At 45.2% G+C, this 21,564-nt stretch overlaps 1 protein-coding gene across 3 annotated transcripts in view; it reads left to right on the forward strand.

The window, feature by feature from the left end:
• Positions 1 to 21,564, forward strand: part of SRGAP2 (SLIT-ROBO Rho GTPase activating protein 2) — a 153,233-nt gene that overhangs the window by 28,411 nt on the left and 103,258 nt on the right. For all 3 annotated transcript variants that reach the window (XM_064733342.1, XM_064733343.1, XM_064733344.1), the window contains exon 3: positions 15,052 to 15,244. In XM_064733342.1, coding sequence (XP_064589412.1) covers positions 15,052 to 15,244 — 193 coding nt within the window. The remainder of the gene's footprint in view (positions 1 to 15,051; positions 15,245 to 21,564) is intronic.

The following is a 21,564-nucleotide window of genomic DNA, read 5'->3' on the forward strand; positions in this document are numbered from 1 at the left end:
AAGTCACACCCTTTGCACTCCCTGGGTTTTGTGTGCTTGAATTTCCTGCCGTCCCAGTGGCTTTGAGAAATCCCAATTTATGTCAATTTAAACCCCTGCCCATGAACAAGATGGGCTTTAAGGTCCCTTCCAACCCAAACCAGTCTGGGCTTCTGTGACTCTATGAAATTTGGATTTTTGTTTATTTTTAGTGGTGTTTTGTAGGGACTGAACTGTGCTGGTGGAGCGGCACCAAGCAGTGAAAAATGGGAGTTAATCAGGTCAAGTTATCACCACTTAAAATCCAACACTTTCACAGGAACATCAGAATAACTCACAGAGGGAAATGAGCAGTGAAAGCTTCAGCTGCTCTGCTCCTATTTTTGTTTTTTAAAAACACAGGTCAAGCTTGAACTGTGCAGAGCAGACACAAACCAGTGCCAGGCTCAGCCTGCTTGGAAATGCAGGATATTGTGCTTAATTTCAGGGAATACTTTGTTAATTCTGGTACCCAGCTGATGTTTGGAATCCACATTAATGCCTGGATCTGTCTCATACTCTGGCTTCAAATTTTTATTTTATTTATACAAATATATATAAAATATGGGGATTTTTTGTTCCTTTTCATACCTAGTACATGGCTGCAGTTTGTGTGATGGATTGCACCCTAATTTCTTTGGAAAAAGCTTTTTTTGGAAACAAGGTGATTTTCCCCCAGGAGATCTATGATGGGATCAAAGAGAAAAGAAAAAAAAATCATATTTAGACTTTAAATTTATTGTAGAAATTGCTACTGCACAAAGACTGGGCAGAACCCTGTGTACCTTCCAACCATTGCATGTAGTAAAGTCCTTTATTGAACCTTGAGTCATTTATTGTAAATGCTGCAGCAATAGAAATGGTTTCTAAATGATAAAGCACACGTGTGTGTGTGTGTAAAAAGGAGGACCTGAATTTTAATGTCAGTTCTTTGACAAAGGCTTATGAAAAATCAGCATCTCCTTGTTCTTGCTCTGCTCTAAGCTGTGCTGATTAATGGGTGTTGCTGTAGCTGACAATGAACTGATAGAAAAATGATGATTCACATAATTCGAGCTTTGCAGGCTCTGTCAAATATTCATTTCTTCCTTTACAAGAGGTGCTGGGGAGTAAAATGTGAGTTCTTTTTGAGACAGCACTGCTGCACTTATAAAGCTGAATATTTACACCTGAAGGAATTAAATAGAAAATCCTGCTTGGGACAGCTTTGCTTTCATTGAGTATTCCTGCTGTAAACTCATTTTAAATGTGAACAGACTCAGAGAGCAACAGGGAGACTGGAACACTTTTTTTAAACATAATTGTGTTTTGTGGTTTTCAATTAGGCTCCTGTCTGGCTTTTAGGTGTGTTACATCTGAATTAAAACAATGCTCCAATTTGATTTCTTATGCAAACAGTTAAGACTGATTTATCAGGGACTCTCCTGCCGTTGGAAGAGGCATTACTTTGATTTTATGGGGTGTTTTAATGGCAGGTGTTGGTGGGGAAAATGAGAGGCTGCTCTGGAGGAGAGCAGCTCTGTCATCACTGTCCCCTGGTACCCTGGGCAAACAGCCTGGCCCTTTTTGATGTTGTTCAAGTCAGCTGGGAAGTGTCTGCAATGATGCTCATTATTCACCTGCCCTGGAATGCTCAGGGTTAATTAATAGCCCTGAAATCCTCCCAGAAACGCACACAGGGCCAGGCAGGGAGGCTCTGTGTATTTGACTCACCCTGCTGGCTCCTGGGGACAGTCTGTGTCCTGCTCTCCATGGGCTGAGAGCTTCTCCTGCTGCTCCAGAGGCACGGGAGGCCAGGAGGGGCCCCAGGAGATCCTTCATGGTTCAGCTGGCCAGGGGCTGCTGGCCTGGGCCAGGCTGGGCTGCTCGGGACAGACCAGGTGGGTTCACCTCAGAGGGACCCAGGGATGTCCTGTAATGAGGATCAGTCCCAGGATTTTATTGCAGGATGCCTCTGGAATAGGGGGTTAACCTGAGGTTATCCACTCTTTTATAATTACTGGATTTTAAAATGGTCCAGGGGTTGCTGGGCTGCTTGGGACAGACCAGGTGGGTTCACCTGAGAGGGACCCAGGGGTGTCCTGGGATGGGGATCAATCCAGGATTTCATTGCAGGATGCCTTGGAATAGGGGGGTTAACCCAAGGTTATCATCCACTCTTATATAATTACTGGATTTTAAAATGGTCCAGGGGCTGCTTAGGACCAGCCAGCTGGGTTTACCTGAACAGGTAAACAAGAGATGCTCATAATTCAGCCATGCCAATAACTGGATTTCCTAACTGTAGAGGACCAGGGAAGGAGTTTCATTCCCAGGATTTCATTTCAGGATGCCTCTGGAATAGTGGGATTACCCCAAGGTTATCATCCACTCTTCTGTAATAACTCCATTTTAAAATGGAGCCTCATCCTATTCTCCTTTGGGTTTTTTTCTACATCTTAAGGAAATATTCCTAAAGAATAAATTGGTAAATTTATTTTTCAGTGGTCATTGGTCATTTCATTTTTCAACACCAGGTAAGTTGGTGTTGGTTCTTTTTAGCACAAAGCAAGGGTGAAAATCATCCATGTGATTAAAAAACCAACCCCACGTGTGTCTGACTTTCCCCTCAGTGCCTGAGCCAGCCCTGGAATTTGGCAGCCTGCTGGAAGTGATTTTGAAATTGAGTTTGCTGTGCTGTGCTTGAGGAGTGTTTACATGTCCCCTTTTGTTCCTCTCCTCGTTTCTTTCTCAATCATTTATTCATGTTAACGTGTTAGGTACCAGAGGGGAGAGGGAGGCAGAGAAATCCTGAGGTGAAATTCAATTAGACACCAGCATTAATCATTCTGTTTGTATCTCTAAATATCTGACATAATTCACCAAAGGATTTTCCTTTAATTGAAGAGATTAAGGCATGTAAGTTGCAAATTGCCACTTCTGTTCTGGCAATTTTATTCATTTGACAAATTTGCTTGATGTTGCTTTGCATGAAATAATCGTGTGCAAGAGAGTGACTCTTCAGGTCTTGTGAATTGGGAAGAAAAAGTGATTTTTTTTTTCTCATATTAATGCTCTTTCTGGGTTCTTGCATCCCAGATTCTTCAGCACTTCCAAACTTTGAGCACCCTTGACAGATAAATAAAAAATTAGAATATCAAATTAACGAAGTTTTTGCAGAGGCAGCTGGGAATTGGGTCTGGGGAATTTGATGCATCCCTGGACTGTTTTGCTGAAGAAATAATTAGGAGTGAGGAGGATTTAGTGTGTGTGTGTGTGGGTGCTGTGTTCTCACCTCTGGCTGGGTCTGAGTGTGCAGCGCTGGAATGTGGCACTCTGGGCAGCTGGAACTGGGATTCCTGCAGAGAGCCGAGAGCGTGTGGGAAATGCCAGGAACAATGAGCACATTGCACCTTTCTGATGAATAATTCACTGCAGTTTAGGGCTTGTTTCACCCTTAAAATAAACCCCTCACAGTGTTTGACACGGCACAGCTGAAAACACTTGGAGGAGAAATTCTGGGAGGCGAAAGGAGCCCTTGTTTAATTTCTGTTTTAATCAGCAGCAGCAGAGGAAATCTTAACACTTAGGAGGAAGACATTTGTGAGGTTTTAGGATGGAGTTGTGGCTACTAAACAGCTACTACACTGTGGAGCAGAGGGAAGGATGGGGAGTGAAGGGCTGCAGGCAGAAACTCTCTCTAAAATAAGCCAGGAAAGCACAGCAGAAGCTGCCAGAAGCAGGAGTTGGGAGAAATGTGCCAGAATTATTTTTAAAATAAAAAAAAGATTGGGTTTTTTTTTTCTTTCCCTTAACCCTAAAATCCGCCTTTCTGCAGCAGAGATTTGGGGTGAAACAAAACGACAGCCAGATATTTCTGGGATGTTTTGGAAAGAGTTTTGGCAGCCCTGGCTGGATGCAGGGCTGTGTTTTGGGGAGAGGGAGGTTCCTGAGCACCCTGAGGGGGAAGAACCTTTGTCCTGCTGCCATCCAGGCCTCTGCAGCAGGGACAGGGGTAGGATGCCTCTGGAATGGTGGCACTCTAACACTAACCCAAGGTTTTCATACACTCTTACACAAAACTGGATTTTAGAATGGTCCAGGGGCTGCTGGGCTGCTCAGGTGGAGCATCCTGTGGGGAAAAATCTTGTCCTGCTGCCATCCAAACCCCCTGATCCTCCTGCAGATGCATCCAGCCCCAGATGCTTCATCCAGCAGCTCCTGCACAGATCAGGATGCCTCTGGAATGGTGGCACTCTAACACAAACCCAAGCTTATCATCCACTCTTCTACAAAAACTGGATTTTAAAATGGTCCAGGGACTGCTGGGCTGCTCAGGTGGAGCATCCAGGATCAGGATGCCTCTGGAATGGTGGCACTAACCCAAAGTTATCCACCCTTGTACAAAACTGGATTTTAGAATGGTCCAGAGGCTGCTGGGCTGCTCAGCACCAACCAGGTGGAACATCCTGAGGGGGAAGAACCTTGTCCTGCTGCCATCCAACCCCCTGCCCCTGCTGCAGGTGTACCCAGCATCTCCTGCTCAGAGCAGGATGCCTCTGGAATGGTGGCACTCTAACACTAACCCAAGCTTATCATCCACTCTTCTGCAAAAACTGGATTTTAGAATGGTCCAGGGGCTGCTGGGCTGCTCAGGTGGAGCATCCTGTGGGGAAAAACCTTGTCCTGCTGCCATCCAAACCCCCTGATCCTCCTGCAGATGGATCCAGCCCCAGATGCTTCATCCAGCATCTCCTGCCCAGAGCAGGATGCCTCTGGAATGGTGGCACTCTTAACACTAACCCAAGGTTATCATACACTCTTACACAAAACTGGATTTTAGAATGGTCCAGGGGCTGCTGGGCTGCTCAGGTGGAGCATCCAGGATCAGGATGCCTCTGGAATGGTGGCACTAACCCAAAGTTATCCACCCTTGTACAAAACTGGATTTTAGAATGGTCCAGAGGCTGCTGGGCTGCTCAGGTGGAGCATCCTGTGGGGAAAAACCTTGTCCTGCTGCCATCCAAACCCCCTGCCCCTGCTGCAGATGGATCCAGCACAGATCAGGATGCCTCTGGAATGGTGGCACTCTTAACACTAACCCAAGGTTATCATACACTCTTACACAAAACTGGATTTTAGAATGGTCCAGGGGCTGCTGGGCTGCTCAGGTGGAGCACCCTGTGGGGGAAGAATTTGTCCTGCTGCCATCCAAACCCCTGACCCTGCTGCAGGTGCATCCAGCATCTCCTGCACAGATCGGGATGCCTCTGGAATGGTGGCACTAACCCAAGATTATCATCCACTCTTGTACAAAACTGGATTTTAAAATGGTCCAGGGGCTGCTGGGCTGCTCAGATGGAGCATCCTGTGGGGAAAAACCTTGTCCTGCTGTCATCCAAACCCCCTGATCCTGCTGCAGGTGCATCCAGCCCCAGATGCTTCATCCAGCATCTCCTGCCCAGAGCAGGATGCCTCTGGGATGATAGCACTAACCCAAAGTTATCCACCCTTGTACAAAACTGGATTTTAGAATGGTCCAGGGCTTGCTGGGCTGCTCAGGTGGAGCATCCTGTGGGGAAGAACCTTGTCCTGCTGCCATCCAAACCCCCTGACCCTGCTGCAGATGGATCCAGCACAGATCAGGATGCCTCTGGAATGGTGCCACTAACCCAAAGTTATCCACCCTTGTGCAAAACTGGATTTTAGAATGGTCCAGAGGCTGCTGGGCTGCTCAGGTGGAGCATCCTGTGGGGAAAAACCTTGTCCTGCTGCCATCCAACCCCCTGATCCTGCTGCAGATGCACCCAGCATCTCCTGCTCAGAGCAGGATGCCTCTGGAATGGTGGCACTCTAACACTAACCCAAGCTTATCATCCACTCTTCTACAAAAACTGGATTTTAAAATGGTCCAGGGGCTGCTGGGCTGCTCAGATGGAGCATCCTGTAGGGAAAAACCTTGTCCCTCTTCTATCCAGCCCCCTGCCCCTGCTGCAGGTGGATCCAGCAGCTCCCCTGGGATGTTCCCAGCAGAGGAGCTGGAGTTCCACAGGGTCACCACCATCTCCACTCATCTTTTGTCTCCTGGACCTGTTCTGCTGCCTCTTCCTGCTGGGTTTATTGTAGAACAAACACGTTTTTTTTTTTTTTTCTCCTGAGAGCCAGTGCAGCCTCTCCCTGTGCGAAGGAACCCGAGGTGCTTTGTGGGCAGGGCAGCGCCACATTCTTCATTCAAATCTGCTGCTGCTGAGAGGGCAGAGCCCTGGCTGCCTCCCTCCCCACGCCCAGGCAGCTCATGGCTTGCAAATGAATTATTCCCCTGCTTCCTGCAGGCTGTTTCTGTGCTTTTCCCACACTTTTGGGGCACTTGGATTCATTCTTGCACTCTGGTGCTCCATGGGGTTTGATCAGTGCTCAGGAACCTTCCCTAAACTGGAGAACTTTTTATTATTCCTTTGTTATTCCTTCATAACTTTGGGGTTTTTTGGGGTTATTTTTTGGGGTTATTTTTTGGGGTTTTTGGGGTTATTTTTTGGGGTTTTTTGGGTTTTTTTTTGTTTTTTTTTGGTGGTGTTTAAGGTGTACGAGTGGTGTCAGCGGGGATGGAAGGGGAGGGTGATGATGCTGGAGGAGCAGGATGAGTTAAACTTCCCTTCCTTGCAGTGTGACCCTTGTGCAACACCCGCTGGAAATCCCCACCCCAGCCCTCCCTGCCAGACAGCATCCAGAAACCTTCCACATTTTTACATTTTAGTCATAACCAGCCTTGGTTTTGTGAGAAATCAGGAGGAATTGGACTGAAAATGTGTCCAGCACATGCTTAGCTTCGCTCCTTGCTGTGTTTACTCTCTGTAGTTGTGAATAACTGGGAGCACACCCCCAGCTCCCTTCGCTCATAACACCTTTTATTCTTTTTTTTCCCCTTTTTTGTGATTAACACAGGGTTTGAGGGAAGAATCTTTTATTTCTGAGCACTAGGAGAGTGTGATGGAAAATACCATTTGAGTTTGGTGCTTCAGGGAGACTTGGTTTGCCCTGGCCAGAAGCAGAAAAGGAACTAAAGCAGGAAAAAACCCCTTTATATTAAAAATATTCACCAAATTTTTTGCCATCTCTACAGTGTTGGCATTTTCACCCTGCACGAGTGGAAACCATTGAAATAACTATGAAAAAGTTGTTTAAAGAAAATTTTATTCCAGGCCCAAAGGAATTCTTGCCTCCCAGGGCCACACAACACTCAGGGTGCTCATTACAGCAGCAAAGAGTTACAAAGAGTTTTTTAGTTCAAATTATTCTCTGAATATTGAAAATATGAACTGGAGGATGTGTGTATGTGTGTGTCATTTTAGATTGCTATAATAGCCCATGTGTCAAAATCACTTTTAAATTGTTTATTCTGTAATTCCATGCTGCAAAACAGTGATAAAATGTAGTTTTACTACTTGCCCGTGGTGTTTTTTCCAGCATTCAAAAATTGGGAAAGCATAAGCAAAGCTTTGCCTGAGGTTTTTTTTTTAATTTTGGCTTGATGTCAGCTGGGGGAAAACCTTTAACTGAGCACAGACAATCCTAAAATAGCTGTGAAACTTCCTGGAGAGGAGGAGCTGCAATGCTCCTGCTGTTTGCACGCGGGTATTTGAAATGTATCGATAAACTTTTATTTCTTTTGAATAAACAGTTGTAAAACCTAAAAATAGATTGTTATTACCTCATGTACTCAAACACATTCCCCTTATCAGGTTTGTTTGGAGGAGTTGCTCACGTTCTGCTGTTGGAATTAGGGCCATGAATCCCTGCCCAAGGGAATTTAATCTGAATTTCTGGTTTTAAACATCCTCCCCCAAAGTCAACAGCATGGCTGTGTTTTGATGATAGCAATAGACAGCAAAAAAAAAAAAATTAATTTGAGTACTGGATGGATTAAATACCTTGGCAACTTTTTCAGCGTGGTTAATTGCAGAATTTTGAGCATCTTTTAAAAGCTTTGCAGGTCTGAAGGCTCACATCAGTTTGTAGTTTGGGAATACCAGATGAGTGGTGTGTTTGGGGTTTTTTGGCGTGGATATGGAAAACCAATGTCCAGGCTGGCTGTGGGATTTTTTAAATGGGATTTTTGAAGTGAGATTCTTTAAAGTTATACATTTTTCCAAGTTATAAATTTTCCATCACCCAGGGCATCACTCTGTTTTTTGGTGTGGATATGGAAAACCAATGTCCAGGCTGGCTGTGGGATTTTTTAAAATTGGATTCTTTAAAGTTATAAATTTTCCAGGTGCCATCTGTGCTGGAGGCATCACCCAGGGCATCACCTTTCCGGTTTTTTTTTGGTGGGGAATTATATGAGGAAACCACGTTGTGGCCAGTGTGGCTGTGGGTTTTTTAAATGGGATTTTTAAAGGTGAATTCTTTAAAGTTATAAATTTTTAGGGCCAGCTGTACTGGAGGCATCACCACATCACCTGGTTTTTGGTGTGGATATGGAAAACCAATGTCCAGGCTGGCTGTGGGATTTTTTAAAATGGGATTTTTTAAAATTGGATTCTTTAAAGTTATAAATTTTCCAGGTGCCAGCTGTACTGGAGGCATCACCCAGGACATCACCCTGTTTTTTGGTGTGGATATGGAAAACCAGTGTCCAGGTTGGCTGTGGGATTTTTTAAAATTGGATTTTTAAGGTGAAATTCTTTAAAGTTATAAATTTTTGAGGTGCCAGCTGTGCTGGAGGCATCACTCTGTTTTTTGGTGTGGATATGGAAAACCAGTGTCCAGGCTGGCTGTGGGTTTTTTTAAAATGGGATTTTTTAAAGTGGAATTCTTTAAAGTTATAAATTTAAAGTTTAAAGTTATAAATCCTGCAAGTGGCCCTTGTGTGGTGCCTGGAAAAGCTGGGAGGGAGCCCCAGGTAATTATAATGCACATATATTAGGGTGTAGGTGAGGAAATAAAAGCTGAATGTCCTCAGTTCTTCCCTGAGACCGAGACCAGCCTTAATTTTTGCTTTTGAGCACGTCTGGCGTCCTTTCCCTTCATTAATGCAAATCTCCCAGCGCTCGTCTTGCACCTCAAAACAATTTCATCAATCTCTGCTGGAAAGAATTTCAGCTCCCAACACCTCCAGCTCTGTTTATATATTTATAACTACAAAGGGATTCTTGTCAGTTTGTGTTACCCGTCGCTCTTATTTCTCAAATGGAATATCTGGCTGGAGAAGGAATATTTACCTTTTCCAGGGCTTACAGTGGTTGTGAACCTGAATCTCCCTCCTGGCTCTGCTCTTAAACAAAAGGCTGCATTTCCTCCTCTTATATCATTTTCACTTCAAAGCCAAGCTTTTAGATTACCAGGGAGATTTTTTTGAAGGCTGGGATGATCAACAGCTTTTGGCTGGTGACACAGCTTGTTCCCTGGAATTCTGGCTGTTAATGTATAAAGGCTTTTTCAAAGTCATTAAACCTCCCAGCCACGTTGGGGTGCCTGGGCTGGGCCTGTCATTAGTCACAGCCCTGTTTGTAATCATGCACCAATAAAAATAGTCAGAAGTACCAAGTCCTTCACTCTTGGAGTGCAGCCTCTCGTATGTGATGGCAGGAGAAATGTGAATAATTTAGTGATGTGGTAAGAACATGTCAAAATATGTGATTCAGTGCATTCTCTGCAAGTTGCTTGTATATTTAAACAGTTATTGCTTTTACTCACAAGTTGTGTTGGATGGTTGTGACTTTTGGAAGCTGAATGGAGTGTTGGCTTTAAACTCAGCTGTAGCTTTTAGTTTGACCTACATGGAGTCTCCAAAAGCGGATGCCCAGACATCTCATTCTGATGTTCAGCACAAGAACTGTGTGGCAGCTCCCAGGAGATGAGGACTGAAAAAGGACGAGGCGTAAGATCTAAAATCACAGCTCCAGCTTTGAAGTGGAGATTTAATTCATTTTGCCTTTTCTTGCCTTTCCTGTGCTGCGGGAAGCCTCAGAGATGAGCCTGTGTTAGGCTGGGTGTGCAGTTTAGGGTGGTTCCTCCTTAGTCAGGGCTACCTGAGCCACACAGCCCTGCTGGCTGCCACCTTCCCGGGCTGTCCCCTGTCCCCTGGCCATGCTGAGGGTCCCGTGGCTTGGGGACAGCTGCAGGGCCACCAGGCCCAGCTGGCTCTGGAGCTGGGCTCTGCCCGCTGCAGCACATCCGTGTGGGTGAGAGCCTCGCTCTTTCATCTGAGGCTTGGTGGTTCTGTTGTGCTGCCATCCCACTCCTTTCCCAAGCTTGTCATCTTTTTATGCAGCGTGGCACTCGGGATGGGGCGGGGAAAGCTTTCCCTTGCTTGGGAAAGCAGGGATGCAGGAGATGGGGGAGATACTGAGCGCAGCTCGTGCCTCCTCCTGGTGCCCCGTGCTGCCAGCCTGTGATTCACCCTGCTGCCATCCAGCCAGGGCAGTTCCAGCTTATCCCTGGTGAGAGCTGAAACCCTTCCTAGGGAGGGACATGAACCCTTCCGTGGGTTTCAGCTTCCCTCCCATGATCCTGCTCAGGGCAGGGGTGTTGTTGGAGTCCAGGCTCTGAGGTTACCTTTTCTTAGGTCACTATGTGACCTATGGGAGAATAAACAAGTTCCTACAGAAGATTTTGTTCCATATTCCAACTTTATAGGATGTTTAAGCCTTAAAAAGTCAAGTTTGGGAATTTCAGAAGGTGGATGTTGGGTGCTGTAGCAGAGCAAGGTGCAGTCCCAGGCACTGTGGATATCCCCCTGCTCCAGGTGGAATTGTTTGAAGGAAACACAAATTCCTGCCAGCAGCTCTGCAGAACTCTGCTGTGTTTGGTGGAGTTTGAGGATGCTGAGGATCATGGAGTGCTTTGGGATGGAAGGGACCTTAAAGCTCATCTCATTCCCCTGTGCAAGGGCACCTTCCAGGTTGTTCCAAGCTCCATCCAACCTGGCCTTGAACACTTCCAGGGATGGGCAGCCACAGCCTCTGGGTGGGGAATGGCAAATGGGAATAAAATACAGAAGGCAGAAGATCCTTCCTGACCCTCTGAATTTGTTATAAACCGGACCTGTCTCCTGTGTGCTGCGTGGAATGTTGGAAAGGATCAAGGTCAAGTCATGCAACTGCCCAGGATTATACAACAGTCTGTCCCTTGGTGACCCAGGTGACTTTATGATCTGGTGATGGAAATTAATAAATGTTTGAGGTGGATGGAAAACTTTCTGTGGCCACTGAGGATGTTTGAATTATGTAGAGTTGTCAGCCACGTGTGATTGAAATACAGTAGACAGAATTCAGTGATACGGGGCAAGGCTTACAATAAGAATACCTGGTGTTTAATCCTAATTTTTCCACTGGCATCTTGACCTTGAATTCAGTGTGTGCTTATTCACCTCCAGGCCCTTGAACAGAATCTTCAGGGGGTTGTTCCTTGTCTTCAGCCATCACAGTGGGTGGGATTGCCAAGCTCTAAAGGAAAGGAGGGGGAAAGGCTTTTTCGGTGTTTAAAGTGGCTGTTAACCTAATAACCTGTGCAAATTAAAAGATGCAGAAGCCGTGGATTGGGGACTGGAGTGCTTGTTGTGACTGGAGACATGAAAAGGTCCCGTGTAATTCGGTGACCCTCGGGTTAGAGCACGCACGGCCCCGACGCCGCCGGGGGATGTGCTCGGAGCAGGCCCGAAAAAAAAAAAATCCCTTCTGCTTGTGTAAGCAGTGGGAAAACAAGCAGACACTTTATACTCGGGAAGGCCCAGTAAGCCTCAGGAAATTCCTGCATTCTTGATTTTATTTTGTGGCACAGGGCTGCGGGGTGTGTGTTTGAAAGATGAGCAAGGTTGCCTCGCTCGGGCCCAGCGCCGCGGCCTCGATAAGCCGGGGCTGAATGGTTCATTGTTCCCTGAGGGAGCCCGATCAGCTGTCACTGCTCCCCTCCAAAACACTGCCTTTATTTATAAAGAAAAATGCTGAGATTGCCTTTCACACTGGAGGAGAAGCTGCTGGTTCTCTGTGCTGTTCAGTCAGAGAGCTGTGTGTGGAGTGTCCCACCTCCAGAGCCAAGAGCTTGAGCTGCCTTGGGGTTTTCTGATTAAAACACTCGTACTCTGATCTTCTTGTCTTTCAGAGCTGCTGGTTTTTTGGAAGTGGTCCTTTGTAGTTCTAATTTTGCTCCAGAAGGTGGTTTTCCAATTGAGAACATCATGGGCAATGTCCAATTGTTCCCCTCATAAAAATCCATCAATTGAGGCACCGAGGAGGATGGGTGGTCATTTCCTGATCTGCCTGAATCTTCTGTTTCACATCCCTACCCCAATCCTCTTCTCCAACAAGGTGTCTGCTGCTCATCCATGCTAAGAAGGTGGCTGACTTTTGAAAAATTGCTGAAATGCACAAATAAAAACACCACAGTCAAAATTTGCTGCATTTGAATCCTGACTCTCTTAATGTGCTTGGCAGAAAACACCAGCTCTGCTCAGGTATTTTCTTTGTGGGATCCCTTTTAATGAGTCCTCAACTTCCTAAAATTAGTGTCTTCAGTCCAGTAGCTTCTGGAAACAGAGTTGTTTCTGTGTTGGGAGCATCCCTTTTGGTGAGGAAAATGTGGAGGAGAAAACCCAAAGGGAGGAAGAGCTTTCTAATGCTTCTTGTGTTGAAGGATGTTCCTTTTTGAGTGTCAGGTTAAGGATCAGGAGAACTTGGTGATCACCACCTCTCTGGCAGTTTTGGTGCTCTTACCACCTCCTTGGCTTTAAAAAGTTGAAATGGCAAAGCCTCAGGTGGGATTGGGGTGTCTGGTTTGCATTTATTTCCCTGGTTAAACCTGTCACTGGTGCAGAGCCTTGCAAATCCTTGAGGGGGTTTGGGACTGGGGCTCGAGCTGAGTGTGTACAGCACATTTTGGGCATCAGCAGTAAAGTTTTACAGAAGTGCTGCCAGGTCTGATGTGTGTGAGCATCCCAGTGGCCCTGCCAGTCCTGAAACACCAGCTGGGATGGGGCAGACAACAAAGGCAGCTCAAAAGCAAAGGGATCTCCAGCTTTGGGGTAAATAAATGCAGCATGAAGATTTCACCTGCTGTAGCGTGTGCTTCTCTGCACATCCAGGGTCGGGTTCCTCGTGGATTTGTCTCTTCCTGGGGTGACCCCACACTCTTCCCACCTGAGATGGGGCATTCCTGAGCCCAGGGAAGCAGCAAAGCTGGAGTGGTTTTGGTTAAAGAAGTGCACAGGCAACTCAGGTTGATGTATTTGCCTGTAGCTGTGTTTCCTGATGAAGAAACACAGGTTTTCTGGGTTTTAAGATTCTCTCCTGGGGGAAAAAAAAATAAACCTGACCAGTTTTGCGCCCATATTACAGCGTTGACTCCTCCCTTTCAACAGCCTTGCTGGCTGTATTTCCTCCTTGAAGCAAAAGCCCCTGGGTACCACAGGCTGAGAAGTTTGCAATGACCAAATTCAGTGCTAATCAAGGTCATCTTCAAGCTTGAAAACCCCACATTTGTTCAGATTAATTTTTTTTTTCTTTTTTTTTTTTTTTTCTTTTGGCAAGCCTGACTGGGAGCTGTGTTTTCCTACATGTGGTTTGGGTTTTGGAATCCCTAAAATAAAGATGCGGGGTTTTGTTCAGGGCAAATCCCAAATTCCTTAAAACTGTTCCCGCAGATGTGAGCACGATCCGAGGCAACTGATCCTGGGAGTGCATGGCAGGAATGAAACCATGGAGGTCCAGATGGTTTTTTTTTTTTCATTTTATTTCCTGGGCAAAGGGACAAACTCACAGAGGAGCCAAGCTGCTCTCTGTGATTTTCTGTATTTCAGGAATCAGCGGTGAAGTTGTTGATTTTTTAAAAAATTTGGTTTGGGAAATGCTTCCTCCTCTCTTTCCCTTGCAGTGATGGAGCTGTGGGCGCCTGCAGTCGCTGTGTGGAGGTGTGAGGGAAGCTGTGAAACCTGAAATTTTATTGAAACCTGAAATTTTATTGCTGGTTCCGGGCTCAGCCTGGAACAACACATCTTGGAAAAGCTTTGGAGGGGGAGCAGCGCTCGCAGTCAGGCCATGGCAAATCTCTGCAGTTTCACTGCTCAAAGACCTTTAGATGAAAGGGCATATTTTATTGATTTCATGTTGAGTTTATTGCCTGTGTAAAAGCCAAATAGCCTCTGCTGGCTGCATCACTGAATATTTCTGCATTTTTAGGCTGCGACTGACACACTTCTGCTGTGTTTTCTTGCCCTGTTTGAGTGAGTGAGTCATTTTACTATTCTGTCCCTCAAATTCAGGATTAGTGGGATAAGGAGAACACGTGGCTAATGGGAGAAGCTTTTTCATGTTTTTAAAATACTTGAAAACAGTACTGTGCTAACATAGAGACATTCATAACAATTATGCGGTGATTATTATGAATGTGCATTAATAATTAATTATGGTATTAACACCTATATCTGTGTGCTTTATGGGGTCCTTAGATGGAAATATGTTACTTGCAGATATTTTAAAAGGAAAAGGAGCCTTCCTGGAGATGATTCCCTAATGGGAAGTGCTCTGGTGTTGGCTCTCCAGAGGGGTTTCTTCATCTCTTTCATGGCTTGGCTTATAATGAGCTGCACAGCTGGAGGCTCAGGAACAAACTGAATAATCTGAATTTGGTGCCTTTGGGGAGTGCCCCAGAATGTGCAATGTCTTGTTTCTGCATCAGGAGCAGTTTGCAGAGGAATTTGATAGAAATTCCCTGAAGTGGTTTGCTGAGCTGACGTGGGGGATTGCAGCGTTCAGTCCTTTTTCCAGACTGAGATTCAGTACATTTTTAGGCAGTGACCACTCGTTCCCCGTGCCAAAAATGCACTTGACACTTGTAACTGATGCACTTTTCAGCAACAAAGCTTTGCTGTGCAGGGTTTGGGATGGATTTCCTTGCAATTACACCCCCAGACATTTTCTGCCTGCACATAATCACCACAAGGGAGCCTGGCTGACACCAATGAGGGAACCCATTTTTAAATGATGTTTTCTGGAGAATTGTGATGGTGTTTTCTGTGATGGGACTGTGTTTAACCTGCAGTGCTTTTATTTGTTGCAGAGATCCGTGCCCAGTTGGTAGAGCAGCTGAAATGCCTTGACCAGCAGTGTGAGCTTCGGGTCCAGTTACTGCAGGACTTGCAGGATTTCTTCCGCAAGAAGGCAGAGATTGAGATGGATTACTCCAGGAATTTGGAGAAGTTGGCTGAGAGATTCCTGGCTAAAACTAGGAGCACCAAAGACCAGCAATTCAAGTAGAGTATTTCCCTTTTGTTTCTGCTTTTTATTTTTTCCTCCTGCTGTAGATTTGATTGCAAGGACAGGAATGGAAAAGAGAGTTGTTTGAGTGAATGTAGGCACCAGCACTGAATTGCAGAACCAAACATTCCCCAGGTTTGTGTTGGACACAGAAGCCATTCCCTGCTCATTGATATCAGTAATTCCTGCTAGGCTGTGTGTTGTCAATAGGGAATGGGATGTAAGGACTGGAATGTGCAGAAAAGGAGTCATTTTTTGGGAGAGGTGGGCAAAGCTGCGTGCCAGATTTGATGGACAGGATTTCCTTCAGTGTCAGTGGCTTTGGTTTTCTGAAGGGGAGCTGTTCCCAATCTGTTCCCTGCTGTCAGCTCTCCGTTTCTGGGATCCCACACACGCTCTGTGTGGGAGTTGTGTTGCAGCTCTGCTACTATCACTTCAAACAGCAGGGAAATAAGGCCAGCAGCACTTGCAGAGAGAGCTGTGCCACTGTGGGTGGGGGAATCCCTGGATACCGAGCTGGGGGACTCAATAAAAACCTGAACATGTCCTTTCTGACAATCTGACTCTGCTGCTTGAAGCATCATTTACAGCTGGGTCTGGCTGAGCTGCTGGGTGTTGGTTCTTTCCCACTTCTCTGAGTTGGGGTGATTGTGAAAAATGCCCAATCACTTGTTTTAAAAATTTTAAAAGTTTAATAGTAATAAAATAATAAAATAGTAATACAATTAGAGTAATATTAATTTGGACAGTTTGGATTAGGACAATATGAGACAATAGAGACAAAGAGTTATGGACAGTCCAGATACCTTTTTCTGGGCAGCACAAAAGGACCCACGTTAACAGAGGATTAACCCTTAAAAGCAACAGCCTGTTGCATATTCATACACCCCATCCATGATGCATAAATTCCATTCAAACACAGGATTCTGTCTGGGCAGTGTCAGCTTCTTCCTCTGAATCCTGACAGCGCCTTCGAGGTGGGAAGAAGTTCATTTCTCCTGATAATGGAGCAATAAATTCTCTTTCTCTGAAAGATTCAGGTGTGCTGTGGCTGCTATCTCAGTGCCAGTCCTTTCTTTAAAAAAGTATCCTACATAGCACAGTTTGTATTTTAACATTTTTAATAACCTAAAACTATATTTAACACACTACTTAAGAGAATTAATACAGCATTACTTTCTAACACAACACATATAATGTTAATGTTAATATTTCTGAAAAGCCAGTCATAAAATACATGCATTTTTCACAGTGATGCAGATGGACCCTGGTTTTATGGGTTCACATCCTCTTGATTCTGCTTTTCCCAGGGGAAGGGGCTGCAGGAGGGGCTGTGGGGGTGAGCCCAGCCCGTGCTCCCCATGTGGGCAGTGCTCTGCCTTGTTGGGCTGTGTTGTCAGGGCAGCAGCTGAGGAAAACAAGGAGCAGCAGCACCCTGGGATCTGAATCATTTCTGAGATCTGAGAGGATCCATCTGGGCCCGCTCCCGCCCCGATGCAGCGTCACTTTTCGCATTGTTTGGGTCGGGACGTTCTCCCTGTGTTTGTGCTGTGCTGTTGCTGTGTTTGGAGGGATGTGGGGACGCAGCAGCTTCCCGTTTCCAGCAGCAGCTCTCTCTGTGGAAGCCATTAAGGAGGCACCATTTTAGTTTCCTGTCTGCACAGCTTTGATGTCATTCACTGGGGTTGTCATTTAGAGCACACGTTGTGCTGTGTGCTCAGGAAAGCCTGGCTCCAGAGCAGAGCTGTGTCACACACTGGGGAGAAGTTGTTCTGCACATCCATGGACCTGTCAGAGTCTGAAAGATCTTTCCTTTCCTTTCCTTTCCTTTCCTTTCCTTTCCTTTCCTTTCCTTTCCTTTCCTTTCCTTTCCTTTCCTTTCCTTTCCTTTCCTTTCCTTTCCTTTCCTTTCCTTTCCTTTCCTTTCCTTTCCTTTCCTTTCCTTTCCTTTCCTTTCCTTTCCTTTCCTTTCCTTTCCTTTCCTTTCCTTCCCTTCCCTTCCCTTCCCTTCCTTCCCTTCCTTCCCTCCCTTCCCTTCCCTTCCTTCCTTCCCTTCCCTTCCCTTCCTTCCCTTCCCTTCCCTTCCCCTTCCCTTCCCTTCCTTCCTTCCCTTCCCTTCCCTTCCCTTCCCTTCCCTTCCCTTCCCTTCCCTTCCCTTCCCTTCCCTTCCCTTCCCTTCCCTTCCCTTCCCTTCCCTTCCCCCTTCCCTTCCCTTCCCTTCCCTTCCCTTCCCTTCCCTTCCCTTCCCTTCCCTTCCCTTCCCTTCCCTTCCTTCCTTCCTTCCCTTCCCTTCCCTTCCCTTTCCCCCTTTTTTCCCTTTTTTTTTCCTTTTTCTTTTACAATGAAAGTGTTGTTACAACTATAAACACTGCACATCCTGCAGGTGCCTTTAAGATGACACCAGTAGAGATGATGTCTAGATTACAATTTTCCTCTGCAGTGTGATGGATGTTCTCAGTTGATTTTGTTGTTACTTCTGGTGAAGATTGAGGTGATTTTCTCTATATTACATGATGTGAAACAACCCATCAGAAACACTTCTGTATTCAGCTTGAGAAAGTGGCATAGAAATTTTGCTTGGGGATTTAGAATGAATTTATGATGTGGAAGTTTTGAGTAGAGTTGAACAGAACCCTGCAGGATTTGCAGAGGGCTGGTGTTGCTTGGGCTCCTGATTTCTCTTTGTTCAGCAGCAGATTGCCAGAAAAATGCCTTGCTCTTGGAATATGGTATCCCTGCAAGGCCTGAGTCATAAATACACAAATGAATTTGGTTGAGAGTTGGAATGAGTGAGCAATAACACGGTGTCTGAGGCTGTGGGGTGTGTGGGCAGTGTTGGCCAGCAGTGGCACAGGTCAGGCTGGCCGGGCAGCGCTCAGGACGGTGCCAGCGTGCCCAGGGATCCTTAGGGCACAATTCCCTTGTACCCGCCTGTCCCTGCCTGAATCTCAGGGATTCTCCTGGCTGGCATCTCCTGTGCAGAGGCTGGAGCTGCAATCCCATTGGGAGCCCCCCATTTGATCAAACCCAGCCATCAGCTCCCTGCCCCTCAGGATTACAGTGTGGGACAGGAGCCTGCTCTGTAATTGCCTGGCTCTGACCCTATAAATACCCCATAATAGCCTGCTCTCCCCAGAACCGGTAATTATGGCAGGAGGTACCGTGTCATTGCCTGCCTGCTCCCCGTGGCACGTCCCCTGTTTAGATCTCCTGACACGGAAATCTGTCAGGCAGCCACCCTGTAATTTGCATTTTCCTGCTCTGCAGCTCGTGTGGGATTGCCCACTTGCTCCCACTGTGTTCCTGCAAGGGAATGCTCCCCAGGGCAGGAGGATTTGGGCTGAGCCCTGGGATTGGAGTGTGTGGGTTCCTGCATGCTGGGAAGACACGGGCTTCAAGGAGAGAGCAGAGTGGGAGGTTCCCAAAGCCCAGGGAGGTTTATTTTATTTTATTTTATTTTATTTTATTTTATTTTATTTTATTTTATTTTATTTTATTTCATTTTATTTTAAATTTATTTTATTTTTAATTTATTTTATTTTATTCTATTTTATTTTCAAATTTGTTTTATTTTTAATTTATTTTATTTTTAATTTAATTTAATTTTATTTTTTTAAATTTTGTTTTGTTTTATTCTATTTTATTTTTATTTCGTTTTATTTTATTTTAATTTTTTATTTTATATATTTTAAATTTTATTTTATTTTTTATTATTTTTTATTTTATTTTATTTTACTTTGTTTTATTTTATTTTAATTTTTTCTCTTATTTATTTTAAATTTTATTTTATTTATTTATTTATTTATTTTTCATTATTTCATTTATTCTGTTTTGGTTTGTTTTATTTTATTTAATTTAATTTTTAAATTTTATTTTATTTTACTTTAATTTTTTTTCCCCTCCTCTGTAGATTTGATTACAAGGACAGGAATGGAAAAGAGAGTTATTAGAATGAGTGTGGGCACCAGCACTGCTCTGAATTCCAGAGCCAAACATTCCCCAGGTTTGTGTTGGGCACAGGAGCCTTTCCCTGCTCTGGGTGCTCGTTGATGTCAGTAATTCCTGCTGGGTTCTGTGTTGTTAATGGGGAATGGGATGTAAGAATTGGAATGTACAAAAGGAGGCCCAAATCTTGTAACTGTGGCTGCTGCAGGAGCTCGTTTGTCCCAGGTTTGGTACCTGAGGTGGAAATCAGAGCATCCATCTCACAGGTGGCTCCTGGGTCTGGGGGTGACTTCCAGCCCCCCAAAAAGGCTCAGTCCCTCTGCACTCAGACCCTGAGACCTCCAACCCCAGCCTTCACTTCTCTTATTTCCTATAATTTTTGTCCTGGAGGCATTTGCCTATTCAGATCATCAATATGAAAACCATGGCAAATCTTGAGTGATTGCTTTTGAGGGAAAAAAATGAAAAAAAAAAAAAAAGACAATGCTACAATGCTATTTTAAGGCCACGTTTTAAATCAAGCTAATCTTTGGAAGCAGGATCCTGAGTAGCAATTGTCAGCTGGAGAGCTGAATGTCCAGGATATCCCAGCATGAAATTCAGATGCCTTTCTGGCAGCCTTTGCCTTGAAGTGGAAGATGAAGAATAAGTCTGGCAACCTTCAGGCTGAGCACTTGTAAACAACAGATGTTCATAACTGGAATCTTTTGGAAGAGAAGGGCAGGGAGCAGCATGGATGTCCATGCTTGTAATTCTCAAAATTTGCACTTAACACTGAGCTGTGTCAGGGAAAATCAAATGTGAGGTTGAATGAGCAGCTTGCAGGGAAGTTCAGCTTTAATTTTCCTAGAAGTAAAATGATTTCTGTAAAGCAGGGTTGGTGCAGGTTGTGAGGGAGGAATTGACAAAAGCATTTGGGCCACGTGGGCTCACTTACATTATTATTATTATTGTTAATAAACATTGTTATTTTTGTGGTTCTTTTTGCTGAAGCAGAATCCTACACATTTTATTCTGAGCCTGTCAAATAACCCCATTTGGAAGCTTTTTGTAGGCATTAAACCTTCATTGATTCAGTGACCTGTGTGACTGCAGTGAGCCAGGGATTCGTGACCAGCAGAAAAGGATGGAAAACCTCAGGGAGGATTTTTGTGCTGTTTTTCATCATCTCAGCGATGCCAGTCTCACACCACACTGCTGTGAGTGTGGCCACACTGCAGAGGGCAAAATTCAGAGAGGGTTGCAGGAGTATTTAGAGGAACAATGAAATCTCTGCTCTCACCCTTGGCCTGGCTCCAGCTGTGGGAATTTGCAGATTTGGCTGTCCTGGGATGCACCAGCCTGGAGGACACACCCAGGGAAAATCTCAATATTTTGGGGAGGTCAGGAGGTGGAACAGGAGAGTTCAGGTGTTGTTTTAAACACCTCACTCACTGCAAGGATGGTCAGGGATTTTCTGTTGCCACAGACAGTGGGACCTCCCTTGGATCGTTCATCAGATCAGGACAGGAGTGATGGGTTCAAAGGAGAGGGGAGTTTGGGTGAGATGTTGGGAAGGAATTGTTCCCTGTGAGGGTGAGCAGGCCCTGGCACCGGGTCAGAGAAGCTGTGGGAGAATCCAAGGCCAGGCTGGACAGGACCTTTCTCCTCAGTAATATTTTCATTCTCATCTAATTCATATCTAATCCATTCCTTCACCTTCTGCTCTTTATAGAAACACAGGGTTCCTATTCCTGGTTTGTGGGTGTGGCTCTAGGTTATTTTTTATTTTTTATTTATTTTGTTATTGGTTATTTCTTTATTTGGATCTATTTTGTAAGATGACTTCTCTCCTATTTCTTGCAATGCCCAGCTCGGTGTCTGTGGTGTCTGTCTGTCTGCCCTGCTTGTCTCGAAGCAGATCAATCTTGGATTGCCTGCCAGTCCCTTGTATGAATGAGTAATTTAATTAAGATACTTGAGACTCAATCTTCCCTTCTGATCTTTTTGAGACCCAGCTGAAACCTTTGAAGTGGAAGTTGCGCAGGACCTGATCGAGATAAACACCCGAGAAACCACAGAGAAACATTTGTGGTTCCCTGAAAATCTGTGCACAGCTTCCTTTTCCTGCTCCCAGCCAGCCCCCGTGGCTGTGATCTGCTGGAATTCAGGCTAACCTAAATAAACTCTCCACACTCACTATCACCACACACCATCTTTACACCAGTGCTTGAAATAAACCTGCATCTTGGCATCTTCCTCCTCCTCCTCATGGGGGAGGTTTGAATCAAAAAGTTGTTGTCAGTGTGAAGGCAGCATCACTGTGGGAAAGTTCATAATCACATCCTGAAAGTTTTTGGGTTGATCTCATCAGTTTTACCTCTCCAGGGTG

This window comes from Zonotrichia leucophrys, chromosome 26, assembly GCF_028769735.1.
Source record: "Zonotrichia leucophrys gambelii isolate GWCS_2022_RI chromosome 26, RI_Zleu_2.0, whole genome shotgun sequence".
In the NCBI taxonomy this organism is placed as follows: domain Eukaryota; kingdom Metazoa; phylum Chordata; class Aves; order Passeriformes; family Passerellidae; genus Zonotrichia; species Zonotrichia leucophrys.